The sequence below is a fragment of the Delphinus delphis genome, chromosome 10 (assembly GCF_949987515.2).
Source record: "Delphinus delphis chromosome 10, mDelDel1.2, whole genome shotgun sequence".
In the NCBI taxonomy this organism is placed as follows: Eukaryota; Metazoa; Chordata; class Mammalia; order Artiodactyla; family Delphinidae; genus Delphinus; species Delphinus delphis.
Window position 1 is genome coordinate 66,422,422 of NC_082692.2, and position 22,202 is coordinate 66,444,623.

The following is a 22,202-nucleotide window of genomic DNA, read 5'->3' on the forward strand; positions in this document are numbered from 1 at the left end:
GCCGATCTACTTGTCCAACCCCCATCAACGAATGCATCTGTGGACTCAGCTTTGAACTTGCCTCCAGCTGCCCCCAATGCTGAACTTTTCCCCCAAATCCTTGATGCCTCCTCCAGGCAGCCCCAACTTGCTATTACCCCCTTGAACTGAAGGGATCTTCCTCCTGCTAAGCCCGCTCTATTCTGTCTGTACCTCTCTGAGGTCCCCAATGTCCCCCTGCTTATGGGGCTTCTATTTAATATGGCTGCATCTCTCTGTCCCATTAGACCTGTGGTTCTCAACCAAAGGGCACTGTGCCCCCAGGGGACATCTGGAAACATTTGGAGACATTTTTGGTTCTTATAACTGAGGGAGTGGTGTACTACTGGCATCTAGCAGGTAGAGGGCAAGGATGCTGCTTAACATCCTACGATGCATAGGGCAGCCCCCCACAACAAAGAATTATCCTGCTTAAAATGTCAATAGTTCCAACACTGAGAAATACTGCATTAGGCGAAGCCTGAGAAAGGAAGCAGCGAGTAAGTGGGAGCTAGGCAGAACGTTCTCCCTCCTGACTGGGGTGGGGTGGGGGGCTCTGTCCCACAGCCCTGGCCCCTTGGCTCTCTCCCTCGCTCATTCCTCCTGCTCCTCTAACACCCAGCCCAGAGCCCAATTCCTGAACGGACCCAGCCACTGCCAACAATGCCTCAGTTTAATTGGGTTAAGTGGCCATTAGCGGCAAAAGCAGGGTGGCTGTGTGCAGAAGGGTTTTTAATTTTACTCTTTAAATGATGCTTGCTCCCCAGAGAGGCCACTGATGGTGGGAACGCTGCCCACTGGAGCCCCCAGAACCAGAGCCACAGACGTACCTCCCCCTGTCCCATCCATTTGGGCAACATGGGGGTGGGCTGAGAGGGCTGCTCAGTGTCTTGTCTCCACTGCCCAAGGAAGATGCTGCAGGGGTAAAAGGACTTGCTCAAGGTCACTAGGTCATCCCAGAGCAAGCCCCTGCCAGAGGGGACCCATCTTCTCTTCCTTTGGCCCTGTCCCCCTGTGGATAGCAAGTGCCATGTGGCCACTAGCGGTAGCACGGAGGAGGGCAGTGTCGAGGGGCAGTAGCTGGGGTTTGGAGCCCAAGTGCCTGGATCTGTAGTCTGGTTTTGCTGTGAGACCTGGGGCCAGTGGTGTAACCTTGCTGGGGCTGTTTCCTCAAATATAAAATGGGGATGAGAGTTGTGTTGTAGGGAGGATTTGCAGAGTTCTGAAGTGTTCTGGCTCATTTAGGCTGCACACTTGGTAGGCACTCAGAAAGAGGCCAGTAATCGTGGGAAGGAATTATTTCTGCCATTTTAGGGGAAATGTCCTGAGCTCTGAATCTACACTGAATCATCTGCGGAGCACTGAAAAATATTGAAGCCCAGCCCCACCCCTACAGAATCTGCTATACTTGGTCTGGGGTGGGGCCTGGGCATCACGATTTAAAAGCCCTGCAGGCGACTCCAATGTGCCAACAGGGTTAAAAACACTGCATGGACATAGAGAACAGACTTGAGGACACAGTGGGGGAAAGGGGAAGCTGGGACGAAGTGAGAGAGTAGCATTGACATATATACACTACCAAATGTAAAATGGACGGCTAGTGGGAAGCTGCTGCATAGCACAGGGAGATGAGCTCAATGCTTTGCGACAACCTAGAGGGGTGAGGCTCAAGAGGGAGGGGATATGGGGATATATGTATACATATAGCTGATTCACAACACTGTAAAGCAATTATACTCCAATAAAGATATATAAAAAACAAAACAAAAACACTGCATGAAGGCAAAGGTGCAAAGGCATGGCATCTGGAAGGGTCTTGGCCCCTGGGACAGTGAGAAGTAGCTGAGGTGGAGCATGAGAAACATGGGCATGGTGGGGAGGGCAGAGCTCAGGGGCCAAGATCTCTGGGTCCTGGATCTCAGCCAGGACTCTTCACTGCCTCTGGCTTATTTGAGGTTGGAGGTGAAAGGGTGTCCCTGAGTTCAGGCTTCTAGCTGCCACACTGATGTCCCTTAAGAACCTGCTCTGGCCTGGCTGCTCTGGCCCTGGGCTTCCCATTCTCCAGGAACCAAGCCCACTGAGCCACACTGCCCTTGGCCTTGTCCTCTGAGAGCAGGCTGGAATGCCCCACACTGGGGTCACTCCTCACCTCCTCCTCCTATGGCCTCTCCCCCGAGCCACACAGCAGGGGTGCCAGGAATGGTGCTGAAGGTGGCACAACCTTCAGAGACACTGTTTTCACTGTGGCCTTTATAAATGATGACTCCTGGAGCTGTGAAACCAGAAGTACTGGGCAGGGACAGTCTCCTGTCCCCATTTTACAGAGGGAGAAACTAAGGCCTGGGATGGGATGCGACTGAGAGCTCCATGAAGATAGGAAGAAGGCCTGTCCTTTCCCACTGCATCCCCAGCACCAGCCTGGCACACAGTAGGCCTTTAGTGAATGTTGAAGAATGGATGGAGGAAGGAATACAACCAAGAGATGACTTTTCTGAGAAAGGGGCTCTGAGAGAGGCCCCAGCTAGGAGGACAGGAGAGTCCTGATTTGGGCCCAGCTCTGCCTCCAATGTGCTATAAGAACTTAGGCACCTCCTGGGACGTCCCTGGGCGCAGTGGTTAAGAATCCGCCTGCCTATGCAGGGCACATGGGTTCGAGCCCTCGTCTGGGAAGATCCCACGTGCCGCGGAGCAACTAAGCCCATGAGCCACAACTACTGAGCCTGAGCTCTAGAGCCTGTGAGCCACAACTACTGAACCCACATGCCACAACTACTGAAGCCCACGTGCCTAGAGCCCATGCTCCGCAACAAGAGAAGCCACTGCAACGAGAAGCCCACGCACCACAAACAAGAGTAGCTCCTGCTCACCGCAACTAGAGAAAGCCCGCGCGCAGCAACAAAGACCCAATGCAGCCATAAATAAATAAATAATTAATTAATTAAAAAAAAAGAACTTAGGCACCTTCCTACCCCTCCTGGGACTCAAGACCCTAACAGAGCAGGCCTGGCTCAGAGGACCCATCTGCCTGGATAGCAGAAGTTCCTAGCAGGTTCCCTCCATATCTCCTAAGCTGAGACCCCAGCAGGTTTCCTGGACTTGGGGATGATGGTTGCCTGTGTTGCAAAGTCCCTGACCTGGCCTGCTCTGCCTGATTCTTGGCCTGGAAAAACACTCTGCGTAGCTTGGAGAAACTTGTTACAAACATCTGATTATCCCCGATAAGATGAGACAATGAACTTCCGTCCTGCGCTGCTCAGTTCCCTCCTTGCAAGCCCCACATTAAAATTCCAGACCAGAGCAAAGGGATTTAAGTTGGATTACTGGATGGGGTCTAGGGAGAGAGGGACACTGGAGTGTGGAGGGGTCCAGACCCCCAACATTCCTCCCTCCATATGTACTCAGGCTGCAAACAAATATGGGAAAGGAGAAAAGAGCCAGAACTTGATTAAAAGCAAATTTAAAACATAATTAAGACCAAAGCTCATCTTGAACAATTAGGACCAAGGCAGGAAAAGGACAGTCCTCTCCTTCGCCTAGGGATATGGACAGGAGCATCTTTTGGGCCCGGAGCTGGGGGCACTGCAGTAGGGAAAGCTCACTGGCCAGGAGAGTGCTGGGCTCCACGCACACCTCCGGACTAATGTGGGCAGTCAAGGGCCTGGCTCAGGGTCAGAGTGACCTGGGTTAAAATCCTGGCTCTGCCATATCCTGGCCTAATGCATGGCAGGTCCGAGTCTCAGTGTCTCTCTCAGGGGGCTGCTGTGAGAATGACGTGTGACAGACTCAGCACACGCTGAGTACCTAATCAGTGAGTGCCTTTTCCTATCATTCCTCCCTTGAGAACCAACTGTGTACCAGGCCACGGGTGCCTGGGCTGCAGACTCAGTGGGAAGGAGGCAGACATCTGCACTGCCTCACCGGGCAGAGTCTGCCATGTGGTATATAGGGAGAGAGTTCAGGTCGGGACCCCGGGCTTTGGGTTCTCCCACCCTCAAGCTGTCAGGGTTGCCTGTTCCTCGAGGAGTGGGGAAAGAAGCTTGGGGAACGACTCCAGCCCTGTGATGCTCAGAGGGGATGGGCAGGGGCTGGGCCCTGGGCTCCATGTGGAGAGGGCAGGTCGGGCATCTGTCACTGCCACCACTCAGCACCCCCTGGCAAGGCAACTCGTCCTGAAGCTGGGGTGGGAGGCAGGCCTAAAGGCATGAAGGGTGCCCCTTCCCAAATCTATCAGATGGTTTCAACACAAGTTCAGGGCTGGTGGCCTGTACTTTGTGCCCTGGGCTGGGGAGCGCAGCAAGGCAAGGAATTGGTGGGCAAACAGGGGGTCTGGAATGAAGCAGGGAGAGAGAGACTAAGAGACAGAGAACAAGAGAAAGGAGGGGAGAGTGTCCAGGTGGTGCCCAGTTCTAGGAAAGGCAAGAAGGTGGGACATGGCGTGCTGGCTACGTGAGGCAAGCAGATGGTTCCTACAACCAGGGGTACATTGCTGGACCCCCACAGGGACGGCCGGCCCAGCTGAAGGCTTGGCCTTGCCTCCTCCCCATGACAGTTCACTCCCCCAACTGTCCCCACCTGTGACTAGGAGATCCCCAAGGTCAGGCTGGGCCCAGCTCTGGGTCCTTCGGCTCCACACTGGGTGGGAGGCCCTCAGGGCCCACCTCCTCTGGCCCCAGGAGGCCAGCCTTTCCCTAGTCCATGATCCCAGGTCACACGGGGCAGGCAGGGGATCTCAGGGGGACAGTAGGGCCCAGTTCCTAGAGAAGGGGGTCACAGTTCCCTCCCTGGGCCTGGATGTGGTGGGGGTTTGGCTGCTCTGACTTGACCCTGCCAGGCCTCTGGCCGAAGCCTGGGCATGGCATGTGAGGCCCTGCTCATTTAAAAAAAAAAAAGCTTTACTGAGATACCGTAATAGTCACCCACATAAAGTATACAATTCAGTGTTTTTTTTTAGTGTATTCAGAGTTGTGCAGCCATCACCACAATCTAATTTTAGAATATCTTCATCACCCCCAAAAGAAATCCTGTACCCGTTCGCAGACACTCCCTATCCCCTCCCTTCCAGCCCTGGGCAACTACTAATGTACTTTCCGTTTCTATGGATTTGCCTATTGTGGACATTTCACAGAAATGGGATCACACAATGGGTGGTCTTTTGTGACGAGCTTCTTTCCCTTAGTGTAATGTTTTCACGTTCATCCATGTTGTCATGTGTATCAGTACTTCATTCCTTTTAAATGGACTCATCTCTCTGACACAGGCTTGGGCAACAGCGGTTATGCCTCTGATCTGAGGGAAGCTTGAACCCCCCTCCTTTCCTTACTGCACAACTTGCCCAGGGCACCTTACATCTCCAGAAGCCCTTTCCCACCTGCTCTCCCTGGGGTGGGTTGAGTACCGGGGTCTGTGGGCTTCAGAGACCTGGTCAGGGTGGACCAGCAGGTCCTGTAATCTCACAGGACCATGGTGCCTTGGAGCTCACAGGCACACTCAGTATAGATGGGCAGACTAAGGCCCAGAGGGAGGTGGAGAAATCGTGGGCAGAATTGGAGCTCCAGCTCCCAGCATCATGTGGCCTTAGCCTTCTCTGCAAGGCATTCAGGGCCCTCCACACTCCGTCCGCCTCAGCCTGCAGCCCACCTTCCTGACAGAAGGGAGAGGTGGGGCCTGCCATCATACCCACACAGGGCCCCCGAGGCCCCAGATCACCACTCACGCAGCCTACTCCAGATGAAACTATCCTGCTCCTGCCGCAGCTGCCCACAGTCCACGTGGCACATTCTGCCAGTGATGGCCCAGCCTGAATTCAGAGGGCCAGGAGGGCTGTGTGTTCACGGTGGGTGGGGACATTGCCCTCACAGCGCAGGCCACTCTGCCTGGTCTTCTCTCAACCTAAACAACCGCACCTACCTTCAGGGCCTGCACCTTCCTGTCCAGCAGGCTCTCAATGTCCCCCGCCACCTTCTCCACCAACTTCTGAGGCTCATTCTCCTGCACCTCAAACAGATTCCTGTTGTCTTTGTAGATCTGGAAAGAAGCAGAAGCCTGGGGTGAGGCCAGGGTGGTCCCACATTCCCATGTCATGGTGCCCGTATACCCTCTCTGCATAGCTCACCACAGAAAGTCCTCACCCCCACCTCAACCCTGGCTTTGGCCACTGAGAGAGAACAGGGAGGTCTGGGGTTAGGCCCAGTGCTCAGATAGACTTGGAAGAAGTGCAAGGCCATGAGCTCCACAACTTGCACTGGTTGTGTGTGTTTGGTGGGACAAGGTTGTCGCCACCTTCTCTGGGACTCAGGGTTCCTCCTCCAGGGGCCATAAGCAGCACCTCCCTGACCAGCTCAGGGTGGCTAAGAGCAGCAAAGTGGGGAGGGTGGGCTGGATGGGAGGCAGGGTGTCCGGGGGAGATGGAGCCAACAGACACACGTTGTACACCACATACCAACAAGAAGATGCTCTCACGCCCACGTGTGTACATAAACCCACACGCTCACACATGCATCACACACACAGCCACCTCTCCACACAGGCTCAGGAATCCATGCCCCCTTTCGCTGGTGCTCCCTCAGGGCATTTGCGGAAACTACTGCAGGAGCTCTGGGTGCCCCTGGGGGCTCCTCTGTCATTCTGGGCACAGAATATGGGGGCAGGGACCAGGGAGGAAGAGGCATATGGGGGGAATGAATCTGCCCCCTCCTTCTTCCTTGGGGGGGCGGTGGGGTCAGCCTGTGCACACATGCACTTGGGGGTGTAAATCTGACAGTCTGCATCTGCATGTGTGAATGTGTGTGTTATGGCTCAACGCACATCCATCTGTGTGCACGAGCCTGAGTATTGGGGTGGGTGGGGTTAGGGCCACTAGATAAAGCCTGGGGGCCGTATGGGAATTGTAGAAGCAGGTTTCTGTGGGCGTCTTTGTTCATGGCTGGGGTCTTGGGTGTGCGCACGTGCATGTGTGTGTGCACGTGCATGCGTGTGTGCATATGTGTGTGTATGCATTGCACACCCCTGCATGTGCCTCTGAGCCTGAATGAGTCCATGTGTCCATCCAGGTTACCCCAGGAAGTCTGTGCTGCAAGCTGGCTCCTTCACCAGAGGTCACAGGCTGGTCGCCACAACTGAGCTGCTGCCACCAGACTTTGCCATCAGGCTGTGCAGAAGTGGAGGGATGTGCAGAGACACAAAGAGGAGGTGACGAGGAGGAGATAAGGAGGTGGGAGAGGCCGCTGATGAGAGACAGACAGGCAGGGGAGATAAGGTCGGTAGAGTGACAGCCAGATGAGGGGAGATAAAGGCCTCTGGCATCTGACAGAGGGAGGAGGTGGGGGACCAGGTGCCTCCAGAGCCCTTGCTCTGCTGCCCACCCAGCGCCTGGCAGTGCAAGGGTTAAAGCACCGCTCAAAGCTGGCTCAGGCAATCTCCTCCTCCCACCGCCCCCCATCCCTCCGGCATCTCTTTTCTTTTTGTCCTTCTCTTGGAACAAAATAATTTGTGGTGAAGTCGCTCCTTCCCACAGAGAAGCAGCGATTACAGGGCGAGTCGCAGGCCTGGCTACACGGCCAGGGAGGATGGAGGCCCCAAGTAGGCACCAGGCCAGGCTGTTCCCTGGGCCCCCCAGGGCCTGCCTCAGGACAGAGGCCCCCGGATGGAAGACAGCGATGGAGGCCGAGGCCAAGGAGGGGTCAGACCCTGGGGATCACTGAGAAATGCAGGGAGCCTGGTGCCTGGTGCCCACAGTTGGGGAAACCGAGGTTCAGAAATAGGAGAGGACAGGTCAAGGCCACACGACTGTGAGTGGAAAAACCAGTCACCCATCCTCCCTGACACCTTCTTCCCAGGTTTCAAGACATTAAAAATACACCCTTTCCCAATCTTGGACCATTGCCCCTGGGTGTGTTGAGGCCTCGTCTCAGCCACATCAGCTGAAACCTCGGCTGAGCACACTGCGGCCCACTGGCGTCAGCAGGGGGCGCAGCCACCTGGCTTCTCAGGGCAGGGGATAAAGTTTCCATAACTGACTCCCCTGTCAAGGTCATTCCCAGGTGCCCCAATCAGGGCTGTCCATAGTGACGGCAGCCCCAGTATTGGAAGCTGGACCATGCAGCCTCCTGACAACTCTCCTTAGGGAACCTGGGGGTCCCTCCCCTTTGGGTCCAGGATGCCCGTTGCAACCTGGCATGGTGACTGAACCAGGGCTCAGGGGCTGCAGAGGGAGTGGGTTTCCAGGTGGCAGGGTCACACCCGAGGACCCTGACAGTTGATGCAAGGGCTTGGAAGCAGGGACCCTGCTAAGAAATACCCCATCTCTGAACCTCGGTGTCCGATCTATTAAATGAGAGAACAGCAGTCCTCCCCTCACCGGCGGACCAAGGACCAAAAGATTCATGCCACGAGGAGCCTATACTATTGTCACTACTGCTATTGTTTAGGATCACCAGAATTCTGCAGAAGGAATCACAGTCCCCTCCCTGCCTCCACTCTCTCCTGGCTAGATCTGCACACCTAGGATCCAAAGTCATTGGCTCCCATTCCTGGGCAGGCAGCCTTGGCTTCCCTGGGTCTGTCCCCCTCCAGCCCCACCCAGGGATTCCTTGGACAGCACCCCCTCCATCAGCTATCCTGTCTTTGTCCCCAGCACCTTGGCCTCGGCCCTGGTGGTGATAACAGGGGAGCCTAGACACAGGGACACCATGGATAGTGTACAGCTATGTGTACAGCTGTACATGTACACACTGTATGTCCCCAGCTCCCTTCCATCTCTCCCCAGGCAGCAGGCCTGTGTGCAGTGGACCCTCAGCCAACGCATATGCCCAATTCCATGTTCAGGAGCAGAGCTCTGGAGCCAGTGTGACCTAGGTCTGACTCCACCACTTTTGCCTGCAGGTGTGCTGTCCCTTGGAGCCTGGGGCTGCATCTGCCATGCTTTCTTCCTGGGTCTACCCAAAGACCCACCATGACATCCTTCTGCTGGGCCCTGGTGCCAGCATTCGAGGCCTCTCCAGCTCACTGACCTGGCACTTGCATGCAGGCCTCTGGGTCCCTAGCCCATGCTGATTCCCACTGCTGCACCTTTGCTTACGCTGTGCCTACTTCCCCTCCGCCTTTCCCCACTTATCTAAATCCTCCCTAGAGTGAGGGTAGGGAAATGGGCTAGAAGAAGCTTCTGGTGAGATGAGGGCAGAATTCCAGAACTGCAGAGGCTGGTTGAGCTACTAGCCAAGCCTGTCCCCCAACCCCAAATGAGCCCTTGAGATGTAAGAGCCCTCGATCCTTCCATGCCAGGTGCCTCAGCCCTCTCAACATTCCCCCCGACCTGCTCCAGTTGTCCCTGTCCCCTGGGCTGGGGCCCTGAGCTGAACCCTGTGTCCCAGAGATCCAAATGACACAGCCCAGCAGATGGTCCCATCCTGGGGGATAGGTCATCTCTCCACTGATGTGGTCCGGGGAGGTGCTTTCCACCTGCAGGTCCAGGAAGAAGCCCAGGAGAGCCCAGGGCAGCTCCAGGGCATAGCCAGGTCTGGTTCTCCTCAACCCCAGCCTCTAGCCTTGGTCCCTGGGGTCAGCTTGGAAGCAACAGGAAGGCCAGGGTGCACCGGGGGCAGGACCTCAACAACCACAGCAGGACTGCATGCCCGCTGGTGTCCTCAGCCCAGAGAGGCAATTGGAAAAACCCAATGGCCCCCACAGCAGCGCAGCCTGCGTGGCCCCCGGCTCTGCACAGGCAGCCGGACCAAGGAGAGAAACGGGAGCCCGCAGGTCTACAGGTTGTGACAGCTCCATGGCAGCCATGAGAGAGGAGATGGGGAATGGTAGTGGCACAGGGTAGCAGACTAGGGGACAGGCTGGCTGGAGCCAGGTGGACACGTGGGGTAAGGCAGGAGACACAGCGACAGAGGGGCTGAGGAACAGGGAGAGCAGCGGCAGCTGAGGCCCCGAGGGATAATTCAGGAGGCCGTTTGCAGCTCCTCGTTCCCAGGAGTTCCTGGCTCCCCCATCCTGTACCATATACCTATGGCCAGTGCTTGCCCGGGCATCCTCCTCCCCTTGAAGGCACCCCCTACCAGTTATCAAGACCTGTCCTTCCATGTCTCTCATCCCCCCCCCACCCACTTCCTGTAACGCCCCCCCCGCCCCCCGCCACCCCCCCCACCCCCTGGCAGTGTGGGCCCCAATCCCAACCCTCTCTCAGCTCTAGTAATTCTTTTGTTAGGCAGCATGTCTGGCCAACCTGCCTTTTGGCCTCGGAATTTCCAGGGCCTGTGGGGGCCAAGGCCTCGTCAGGGGCCCCAGGCCCTCTGCCTAGCCTCCTGCTTCCATAGCTGTCCCTACATAAGGGGGAGGTGAGCATGGAGGACACTTGGAGGAACAGTTACCTTGGACAGGAAGCTTGGATGCTTGATGCTTGCAGGGGCAGATGGAGCCAGCCTCATCCTCACAGCTCTAAACAGTTCTGACTGGGAGGGGAATAAGGTCTGAGGCACCTGAACATAGAGACAGCCACCAGAGGAGACAAAAGGCCCCAGAACCAGTGACCTGGACAGGCCCCCATCAGACTGTTGAGGCATTTTGCTAAGTCCCAGAAGGTCGGCAGCAGTGGGGTCTGGACCTAAGCCAGCACCTAACCTGCCGAGGGAGAGGAGGAAGGTGGGAGAAATGGAGACGAAAAGGAGGGCAAGGATAGCAAGGGAGAGGAGGGGGAAGGAGGGAAGAGGGACTGTGGAGGCTGCAGATACAGCCGTTTGCTAAGTGATGGCTCTAGCCACCCAAGGGCAGGTGCTTCACAAACTTGACCTCGCTGATGTACAACCCCTGAGGAAGGACCGTTCTGATCACACCCGTTTAGCAGATGGGACACTGAGGGCCAGAGAGGATATGTTACACGGCAGAGCTCAGATAAGAATAGCCTGTCTTATCCAAAGTGTTTGCTTTAGGTCACACTCTGTGCAGTTCTCTTCCCTGCATTTGTCCCCAAACTTGAAGGTGAGGCACAGGGTATCAGCTGGGAATTTGGGGGGCCTGAAAGGGGCCTGGGGGACCCAGAGTCATGCTGAAAGCCTGAGGCCTGTGGAAGGCAGGAGGGCCATTCTGGAGGGGAGGAGGGGGAGGACCAGCAGAACCAGCCTGATCAACTAACCAACCACCCAACCCTGGGAGTAAAAACAGGCACACGTGCGAGGCTCCTCTCTGCAGCGAAGGTGAACGGGCCCTAATCTCTGGAAAATTAAATCAGAAAGAAAATGGAACGAGAAAGATTTGATGCAGGCTGGGCCCTGCTGCCGCCTGTCTCCTCAAAGGCCCAAGCTCAGCTGGGGGTTCATCTGGGTGTTCAGCATCCTGCCCCCTTCCCCTGCCCAGGGTGCTGAGCAGGGCACAGGAAGGGTGGGGGGAGCTGAACCCCATGATATGACTTTCCTGGGGGATTTGCTCTTCTCCAGCCCCCTTTAGCTATGTCTCAGTGCCTGGTCCCTGGTATTGAAAGGAGCAGCTGGTAGGAGTTTTAACGGCCCAGCCCTCATGTCAACAGGTCCCTAGAGATGGTGGGCTGGCCTCCCTAGGCCGGCCTGCATGGGCAAGCACTGGAGTGGCCACAGGATCTGGAGACAAGGGCCAGCTGCTAAAAGGGGTACACTTGTGCCAGGGATCAGGGGAGCCTTAAGCGGGAGGATAGGGGGCTCAGGGTGGCCCAGAGATCCTGAGCTGGGCCAAGAGGGAGGTGGAGGGATGGAGGGACTGGTAGTGACAAGCTCAGGGACCCCAGTCAGTCAGGGCAATGCTGGCCCCTGCCCTCCCGCCAGGCTGCTGCCCCTGTCTCCTGCCTTCGTGGGTAAAATCAAGGGTATTGACATAGCTGCTAATAATCACCCTCGAAGACCATAGGGTGGATGGAGTAGCCTGGTACCTGCAGACCCTCCCACTGAGAGCACTCAGGTCAGATCCAGGACAGGCTGCACATCCTGGATGCTCCCCACACCCAACCAACCTTGAGCCCCACAGCCCAGTTCCTTTGGGGCCGCTCACAGCAGGTGCACGAAAACCCTGACCCCGCTGCTCTAGGGACACACCAGGCCCTGGACTGTGTGTGTGGCAGAGAGTTCCCTGGGGCAGGGGCTGTGGCCCTTCTCTGGCCCACCTGGTGTGGGGCTTACAGTAGGACAAGGGCAAGGGGTCCCCAGAGCCCTCAGAGCACACAGTTGGCACACAGGCAGTGGGTTATGGGCCACTCGGCTGCATGCTTCATCAGCTGCTGACAATCACCAGCTGCCACGTTAGGGTCCCACGTGGCCATGCCACCCTGCCACCATCCTGTGGTAGGTTGGCTCCACAGTTAGTTAGCTGTATGTGGTGTCACGTCACAAGCAGGGTTTGTATATTGTGATGCTGGTTGTCACATTATTAATAACAAACCTTCATATTGAATAGGGATTTCCTAGAATGAACACTGTTTAGAGAGGGTCACAGATGCCTACCCAGGCCATTACAATGTGGCCCATGATGGGCTGTGACACAGGACACAAAGGCAGTGTTGGCCTGGCTTTCAGGAGCAGATAAGGATGTGGCCCTCCTGGGTTGGTGGCCCATAAATGGCCCCATCTCCTCCCCACCCCCACCCCATGTCCTTACATCCCCACTGGGGCACTCATGTTCATGCCACAGGATCTTGTTGGGGTCTCTTGAGGCTGGGGAAGCAGAGATGGACCAGACCTTGTCCCTGCCCTCCTGGGACTCACCACCAGAGGGGACAGATGTCTATTTGGACTGCTAATGGCAGAGGGGTGGCAGTGGGGAGAGGTGTACAGGAGACATGTGGGAGTGAGACTGGCCTGCTTGGGGAGCGCGGGGGCTGGGAGTGTGAAGGAAAAGACTGAGATGGCTTTTCAGGGGAGAGGCCATCTAAGCAGAGTTTGAAAGGCTGGGCAGGAGTTTGCCAGACATGGGGGTGACTGGGGTATAAGGGACTCTAGGCAGGAGTAATGGCAGGTGCCCTTGGGCTGGGGGGAGGGAATGGACTGCCCAGTGGCAGGAGCACAGGGGCTTGAGGGGGGCAGAAGGGAAGCTGGGGGGACAGGTTCTGAAAGGAAGGGAGGTAGATACCCAGGTGGCTGGGGGTGGAGTGGGGGGTGGTCCTCAGGGACGGAGGGGGTGTAGCCTAGATCACAAGGTGGGAAGGCCCTGGTGGCTCTATGGCCACTTGGCCCCTAAGAGGAAGCTGCTGCTAGGAGTTTTCACCAGCAGATTCCCTTTGAAAAACTCACAGGGGCACAAAGCCCCCACCTCCACCCCCAGCAACGCCTCCCTGTTTTTAAAGTTAAAGTTTAGTTGACTGTCATCCATTACCGCAATTAGTACATTATGTCTAATTATGCAATTAGTGTAAAAAGTGCACTTGCTGCTGAGAATGGGAAATTACGCAGCCTCGTTACACTGTAAAATCCATGTCATAAAAAGGCTCAATCCCTTGTTTTTCAAAAGACACACAACCCAGTACAAAACAATAAACCAAATCCTCCCAGTTGAGCTAGGGCCAGTCTGTGCCAACCTCTCTGCACTTGCCCCCATGCAGACCCCCCACCTCTGCAAGGCCCTGTCCCACGCTGGCCCTGGGGCAAGGTAATGACCCACCACAAGGGAGCGCTGATGCGTGGCCCACTCCTAGGCGTGGTCAGTTTGCTCCTCTGAAACAGACGTGAATTTCTAAACTGACTTTAAAACCGTGGCAATCCTGATTATCCACCTGTTATTCCAGACCTGATTGGAACGTGGCCTCTAGTATTAAGGCTTGTATATATTAGGTGAGAGTGTCCTGGCCTCTACCCAGCTCCGAGAGTGAGAGGCAAGGTTCCTGAGGGCAGTACTCTGAGGTTCCTGATGGTGCCTGTGGGGAGAGAGGCATATTCCAGCTCAGAGGAAACTGGAGGAACTTTCTCACACTCGAGGCTCTCAAACTCTTAAGAGCATAGTCTGGATAGATAGTGAGCCCCCCATCACAGGAAATATGCAAGCCCACCTGTCAGAGATGCTGAGAAGGGATTCACTCACGGTCACCCTGCACAGTAGCTGGACTCCAGGCTGCCATCATTAAATAACAGCATTCCCATGGCTGTGTGCCTACATGAAGCTTGCAGTCTGTGATTCTATCTTCCCCAGGTTCTGGCTCCCTTGGTGGTCAAGGGACTATTTGGGGACAGGTGGGAGGGGAGAAAGGAATCTGACAGGGGTGTCTCCCTCCCACACGGGTGACAATGCCAGATGGCCAAGTCCACGGGAGCTGGGGACTCTCGTGTACTTCAAAAGCGAATGCTTCACCGTCAGGTCTCCATCACCCACCACCCAGCTCCAAGGTCAGAAGTTAAGGCTCAAGCATGGGCTGCTTAGTGGCTACCTAAGAAGCCCCCTCTCTGAGCCCCTTCTTTCAAGTTCCCAACACTCCTTGAATCCAAGGTGCTTGACCCAGGCCTGGTGGTGGGGCGGTGCAGTGCCACGAAGACTCCTTCCCAGCCAAAAGTCTGCCCTGACCTCATGGGGAAGGTGCATGCAGCTCCTGCAGCTGCCACTGCCAAGCTCAGACAAGGCATTCCCAGAGCAGAGAAACTGAGATGTGGAGCCCCCAGCATCCCGGGGCCCCTGGGGCACTCGGAGCCCTGCAACAGCTCCCACCTGCAATGTGCACACCATCAGTCCTGGGTGTCCTGAGGTGTCGGTGCTGTGTACACCCCAGTGGGAAGCACTTTCTGAGAAGGAAGCCAGATTTTGGGGAGGGACAGGGGCCTGGACCCCACTAGAGGGATACCTGTTGCCTACACTCAACAGGGTCCCTGGACAGTCCCGGCCTTCACGCCTTTGTCTACTCAGGTAATCCTGGACAGCAGGGGAACTGTGTCATGGCCCGGCCAGGTGGACCTGCCATGGAGACTCTCAGGGCCCCCTGTCCTCTTGATTTACTCCAGGATAGCATGAGGATTGGGGAGGGGGTGAGCCCAAAGTGAATCAAACTACAGGCGAGATCCGGGGGCCCCTGCTTGCTCCCCCTCCCTGATCTGGGAGCCGCCGGCTGTTGAGGCAGCTGGGAGGGAAGCTGTGCCCAGCATGCCAGCTGGCACGGGGGAGTGTGAGTAAACATACCCGCACTTTCCCAACTCACAGAAGTCGCTGGGTGTCGCCGGCTGGTGTGGGCGCCCATGTTTACGGGAAACAGATTGTTTGTGCCTGTGTCTGGGCCCCCTCACCGCCCACCCTGGCTCGGCTCCCTCCTGCTGCCTCCCCACCCAGTGGCCCTGCCTTCCTTCCCTCAGGACTCCTCAGCCTCTCAACAGCAGAAGGACGAGGATGGTGATGACAGGCACCCCCAGGCCCATGTGGTCAGACAGGGCTCAGTGCATAACCCACTGAGTCATCCTCATAACAATCCTAAAAGGCAGGTACAATCACTGCCCTCACTTTACAGCTGAAGAAAGCAAGGCTCTGGCAGGCGGGGAAAATGGCTGGAGACTGTAGGCAGTGAGTGGAGGAGCTGTGACACCGGGCTCCTCAGACCCCTGTCATCAGTTCCAGGCTCCAGGGTCCCTCAGTCTCACGCCCCCCCAGACAAGCCCAGTCTGCCCTTTACCTGGGTCACTACCTTGAGCAGCCCTGGCCCAGCGTGGTCCTAGACACAGACCCTGCCCACTCCCTGACACGACAGCTCCAGGAGCGAGTCCAGGGCCTGGGCACTGGCCTGCCATCTGGCCTCTTCAACCCCTTCACCTCTGAGGCTCTGTCTTCGGCTCTGTAAGGCCTGGTCTCTCCACTCTCAGGAGCGAGTGCTGGCAGGGTGGGGTGAGGGCTCTGGGAGCCAGGGCGGACAGAGGCTCCAGCAGACCCCCGGTGGGCCAACGAGGGCTCCTACTCATTTCACAGAGCCGGCTGTTATCAAGATCTCATCTAAGATGACTGTCCTTCAGCCCAGAGCTGGCAGAAATTTACCCCCATAAACACCCTTATGATATGGATTTGAGGCTGCGCCTGAGGCACTGTTCCAAAGGCCAGGGAGCAAAGGACAAAGTCGGCTTCCTCTGCCCGCGTCACCTCCATTCCACCCCTCCTAGCACTGATAGCCCAGCGTGGGCAACCCTCTTCAGGGGCTGGGGTAGGGCTCTCAGGAACTCCACAGTGGCCAGAAACCAACCTTTCCTCAAGAGTCCCCAGGGAGGTTTCCTGGGTGGGGGGGGCCTCATCAGATTTTTCTTCATCCATCTCCCTCCCTTAGCTGTGACAAGGGCACCAGGAGGGCGCCCTTCTTATCTCACAGATGAGGAAACTGAAATACCACAAAGGTCCAAATCTGTCCAAAGGGGAGACCTTCCCACCCCCGAGTCCCCTGCACTCACAGCTGAGAACTGGCTAAAAAGCCGTGGGTCCGAATCCCCACCCTGCTCTTTACCAGCCATGCGGCATGGCCCGAGTTTTCACCCTCAGTGCCCGCACAGCCCTGAGCTGCCTCAGCCAGGCTTTGTGGGGTGCTCCTCAAAGATGAAAGGTCAAATGCAAGGTGCTGCTGGCTTCTCATGGGGCCTCCTTCCAGGGCTGCTGCCGAGGCCTTGAGAGCGTTCCCTGCCCCACACTGTCCTGCAGGGCCTGACTTTCCAGGCCTCATAGGCTGGAAGTCTGCCCTTTGCTGCTGAGATTTGCTGCTGAAGATGTCGCCAAATAATGACAGCGCCAATCACAACGAGAGGCCCTCGGGTTGGCTGCCCTCGTGAAAACACCGGATCTTGGCATGTCAGGTACACAGGATAAAGGCAGAGATGGAGGTAAGCCTGGGAGCGGCTGCAGCCTCCCATGGTATCAAGGGCCCCTTTGGGGGCAGAGTCATCCCAGGGCCCTACCCGCTACCCATGTGCTCATTATAGTTCCGGGTACATGTGCCTGACCTCACACAGCAGCTCACGCATCAACCTCACCACATTCATACCCAGTGCCCAGGAAGTCGCCTGCAGATCCTGTCCATGCTTCACACTTAGGGTGCCAGAAAAAGCACCACAGCCCTGACGGCCCTATCCACTGTCACTGGATGCCCCGCAGCCCCAGGCCTGGGTGAGTCTCTGTGGGTTTCCATCTGCACCTCAGAAGGTGGTCTGCAGCCATCTGAAATGTTTTAAGCAGTGAGATTTTTCTGGCCCCAGATGGTTGGGGCTACTTGAAGGTCATGGCCCTAAATCTTCCTGTTGGACGTTGCACTGAAGAAGCTCCTAACAGCATGAGGGCTCAGGGGCTTGCTGGGGGGAAGGGTATGGCCTGACTGACAGTGGCCTCTGGATCAGCATCCCCAGGAGGGCTGGGCTCCCTCCTCTGGTCACAATGCCCAAGTGTCAGGTGCTGACAGGCAGTGGGGACCAGAACCTCGCTGGTGGTGAGTGTCCAAGCGAGTGTACGAAGGAGCACACCCGCACCTGGGCTATCTTGCTCACTTCCTCTGTCGGCATCTCCCAGGTCTATCTTAGTCCTTCTGCTAGTTTTTCTTTTATGTTTCTCCTACTTCCAATTTATAGGCTTTTCTTGAATTTTGTGTAACCTTGTTAAGTGCCCTTAAATCTTCTGCAGGATAAGTTGGAGGCATAAATAAACAAACAAACAGGATGAAGACACTGAGGCCCTGCACGTGCTGAAGATACACTGGGGACACGTCAGGGACATGCATGCACTGAGGACACACACATGCTGGGGACACACACCCAGAGGGAACCCACTCTCTCCCATCATTCACAGGTTCTCCTGAGCCCTCATAGGAGAGTTGGAAAACTCCAGGGCGGTGACCACACAGGGTTTCCTAGAGCTGGGAGGCTAGTGATCCCCACACCCACTCCCAGCTGGGGCTCCTGGGCAGGCCCTGGTCCCTCTCTGCACCTCAGTGTCCCCTCACCTCACTGTGGGGAGAGAGTGACAATCCTTGGCATCCCCAGCTCCAGGTTCTCTCTCCATGAATGCAAGAACCTCAGCAGCCAACATTTATCTTCACCGTGACCATGCTCAGTGTTCGTCATGCAAATGAACTGTGCAAACAGGACCCAGTGCTTGGCCACGCCAGTGAACACCGCGAGGGTCCTTGGTCTGAACAGCCATGAACTTCAAAGTCAGCGTGCTGTGCTCAGGGGAGGCAGAAACACTGCGCCTGGGCTCACACTCCAGGTGGGCCACCTCCTCACTGCCCAGCTTTAGGGGTTGCTTGATGGGGTGATGACTGCCACAGGAATAGCTGCCAACAGCAATGGGGCCCAAGTGAGCTTCCGTGCTAGACGTACACAGTATCAAACCCTTATAGTCCCCAGTCATCATCCCCATTTCACAGACGAGGTAACTGAGTCAGACAGTAATTGGTGGAGCTGGGATTCGGTGACACAGACTAACCACATACTTGAACACAGACCTTGTTCCAGACCTCCGTGCCCACCTCTCAGAAGCTTGTCTCCATTCCATGGGATCCTGTGACCTTCCTCAGCCCCAGTGCTGCCCCAGGCCCCCTCCTCTGGGAAGTGGCTCTGACTGCCCCCTTAGTAATGTCTGTGGGGCCGCGTGCCCCCAGGGCTATGAAAGTCAGTGGGGGTCAGCTGAGTCTGGTGTTTGCAAACCTCATCCTGCCTTGAATGTCCCTGAACAGCTCATCTCTCAAAGACATCGGCCCAGGCCGATGGGTATCCTGTACCCATCAGGATACAGATGGGTAAACTGAGGCCCAAGAGGGAGGGGTAAGCAGCAGGGCAGGGCCAGGAAGTCCCAGGCTTCAGCCACTGGCCCTTCCTCTGTGCTCGGGAGGTCAGGGAAGACTTGCCAGAAGGGGGCTGTGAATGGATGGGCCGAGAGAGTGCCTACCTGGCAGGGGAACAACAGCAAAGGTGATCCTCCAGGCACAAGGGCCTGTGAAGAAAGCTGCCTGGGGTGGGGAGGTCCAGTGGCAGGGCAGAGGTAGCTCCGACCCCAACCCCTCACCAGGGCCTTGGGGGACGGTCTGCTGGTGTGAACTCTCTGAGAACCCATGGAGTCATCTGGTGGGCTGGGGGCAGAAGGCCTGGGTCCCTGCACATGGAATGACCTTGTCCCCTCTGCCCCCCACTTTCCCCAGGCCTAGGCACCTCAGGTCTTAGCGGCAAAGATGCTCTGGGCTCCCGCGTCCTCTGCTCAGCAACCTCCAGCAGGAGGGAGTGATGCCTGAGCTTCCAGCTCTGTCGAGGGCTCCCTGAGCAAGAAGGCAGTGAGGGCAACGATGCCAGGAGGACAAGAGCAGAACAAACTGCCCCAATTATGTAAGGTGGCCCTACTTCCTCCTTAGCAGGGAGAGAACTGGAAAACTATGTTCCTCCTACCCCACTCCTACCTATGCCACTGCACCTGCTGGGAGATCCCTTACAGGGGGCCTACTGAGAGGTTCCCCCCAAGTAGGATCTCTGAGCCCAGGTCATCTGAGGTACTGGGGAAGGATCTTGGGGACAGACTCCAGTTGGCCCTCTTCCTGTGGCCTGCAGGGTAGGATCAGGGCAAGAGGCCTGGGTCAGCCCTGTTCAATCATTGTTCCTTGAAGGCGTCTGAGCGTACCCTAGCCCCTCTGGTTTTCTTGCCTGTACACTAGGGTAGGCAGCCTCCCTGCCTGCTTGCCCAGAACTCCCCTGCCCCAGACACCAGGGAGCCCTGGGGAACTCTGAGCCTCTCTAGAATGCAGCTATGGTCCCTGCCCTACCACACCCCCACTGGAACATGGCTGAGCTCTGCTCTTTCTGGTGCCTCGTAGGGGTCCAAGCAGGAAGGCCCTTCCTTCAGACCCAGAACCAGGCTAAGATGTCAGACCAGCCAGTTCCTCATGGATACGGGACTGCCCCTGCCATATACACAATCTAGCCTCCAACCTGACCCCAGGGCCTGGAGTCGCTGTCTCTTCCCTGCATCCTAGGGCCTCTGGGGAGCACTGGAGATGCCTCAGGCCAAGGCCCCAACGTGGTGTCCTGCCTCTCGGCCCCTGCCTGGCACAGGCATTCCCAGCATAGGCCCCTTTGAAAGCTGGGCCTGGGTATACTCTGCCCTGGAGGGCTGGCCTGCAAAACTGGCTGGGAACCCCCTCCTATATGGCCCCATGCTTTGCTGGGCTGCCAACACGCTGTGAAGACCTGGCTATCAGGCTCTTTGAGGTTATAGAGCTAGCAGTTTAGGGCTGCTAAACTGCAAATTTATCTCCTGCCATAAATCCAGGTGATGCCAGTGTATGTGCCTGAGTGTGTGTCCATATGTGTATGTTGGGAGGCATCACGTGTAGTTTACGGTGGGGTTTGTGTACACAAGGGTTCACCAGCCTGCACATGGGAAGGATGATAGTGTTGCTGTGTGTGTGCAATGCATGCGCAAACACGTGTCCTGGTGTGTGTCCAGGCACACGTGCGTGTGGGCGGAAAGCTCGCTATGAATGAGGTGGGATGCATCCTTCCCTGAGTGCAGCCCCGAGTCCCCTGCATCCCTCTGCTCAAGTGCAGCACACAGTAGGCCTCAGAAACATCTATGTGCATGTGACAGGCCCGGGATGTCCTTGAGCAGACCCAGTCCCCTACCCATCTTACCATCGTCTCAGAGGGACTGGAGCCCAGCACTGGTCACACATTCAGACTCAGGCCGGCCATACTGGGCTGGTGCCTCCTGCCAGCCACTGACCCCACAGACACAGAGACCCCTCTTGACGACGATGCCAGGCTGCATTAGAGAGAGCTCCAGGGCACACATTCCCTTCTATGTGCGTGGGGAGGGACGATGGAATCAGCAGACAAGGCGGTCCTTCCTGCCCACCCCCACCCACAGACAAGAGGATGCTGAAGCACCACGAAAACAGTTGATCTCCTTACTGATAGTGGGTGAGAAAAAATTATCTTTCTCTGAACACTAAAAATAAAGCCCAGTTTTCCTGAAAGCAGGGCCCTTCTCAGCTCATGGCTTAGAGAGGCTTTGTCACTAACTCCAAACGTAGATTTGTTGGAGAAGCCAAGAGCCACTAAACCCTCAGCTGCCTCACCCAGGGGCTCAGCCTTGGGGCAAAATGGTGCCCCCAAACCCGTGCCACAATACAAACCGGAACTGGGCTGTGCAGTGAGTCCAGATGATGTTGTCCGAGGCAGGCAGAAGGAGGGCAACAGGAACCGGGTCCATATGCTACTTGTGCCCAGCTAATGGGCTGACAAATTAGCAGGTCTCCCCTCTAAAAGGTGATGAATGAGCAGCTGCCCAGGAGAGCTGGGGCACGGGCCACCTCCCCACAGTACTCCTCAGGCTCAGCTCTGACTTGGCATCTATGGGGTGCCCAGCCCAGTGCCGAGATTCCCCAGGGGTGGGGGCTGGGGGTGACTGTGGGTATGGGCAGGGGGAGGGCAGGAAGGGCATAAAAGGGCAGCCCCAGCCTTGGAAGACATCCCCAAACAAACCCAGGCGGGAAGCCTGAATTCCCTAATCACCTGGGCTGCTGTCACGCTGTCCGAAGGGTGCCACTGAGGAGGGAGGTCGAAGCATTGCCCTCCTGACTCCTCCTTAAGACCATCACCACCACACACACAACAGCCTGAACGCCTTACAGAAAGAAGTGGCCGGGCTCGGGGGAGGCCTGTGGCGTGGGAGCCTGTGCCCTAAGGACTGACCAGGACGGGGAGGGACCTGACGCTGGGTTTCGGGGGCCACCCATGGAGGGGGCTCTTTCTCCCACACAGCTACAGGACTGTAGCCGCCTAAGCTCGCAAGGGCCATGGAGGAGACCCGTAGGCCAAGTGAGAAGCCAAGTCGAGGAGAAGTCCAGGAGCCTGACTCAAAGCAAAGGGCAGCCTCCAGTTAGTGAGTGAGCCCCCCCTCACAGAGGGGGTCAACAGAAGTTGGCCCCCAGGTCTCAGAAAGTCCTGTTTGGTGAGGGGTTGGACCAAATGGTCTTAAGCGTCCTTTCTGACCTGAAAGCCTGATATACTCAATTTGTCCCCAAATCATTATATAGTTCCCCTCCTCCATGTACTCAGGACATTTCAAATGGGGCAGGATTTCTGCATACTGACAGAGGATTGGCCTGGCTCCCTTCGAGAGCTGTCTGGCCAGGTAAGGCAGGCCCTGACCCAGGTCCTCTGAGGACTCCCTGTTCAAACGGCCCCAAGCCCCCTGCTTGCACTGCCACCCCATATCCCCCCAGCCTGCCCCCCCCCACTCCC

General features: G+C 56.7%; 1 protein-coding gene across 4 annotated transcripts in view; it reads right to left on the minus strand.

Annotated features, from left to right (window-relative positions):
- CACNA2D2 (calcium voltage-gated channel auxiliary subunit alpha2delta 2) overlaps positions 1–22,202 on the minus strand; it is a 137,780-nt gene that overhangs the window by 64,031 nt on the left and 51,547 nt on the right. For all 4 annotated transcript variants that reach the window (XM_060021456.1, XM_060021455.1, XM_060021453.1 and 1 more), the window contains exon 3: positions 5,926–6,042. In XM_060021456.1, coding sequence (XP_059877439.1) covers positions 5,926–6,042 — 117 coding nt within the window. The remainder of the gene's footprint in view (positions 1–5,925; positions 6,043–22,202) is intronic.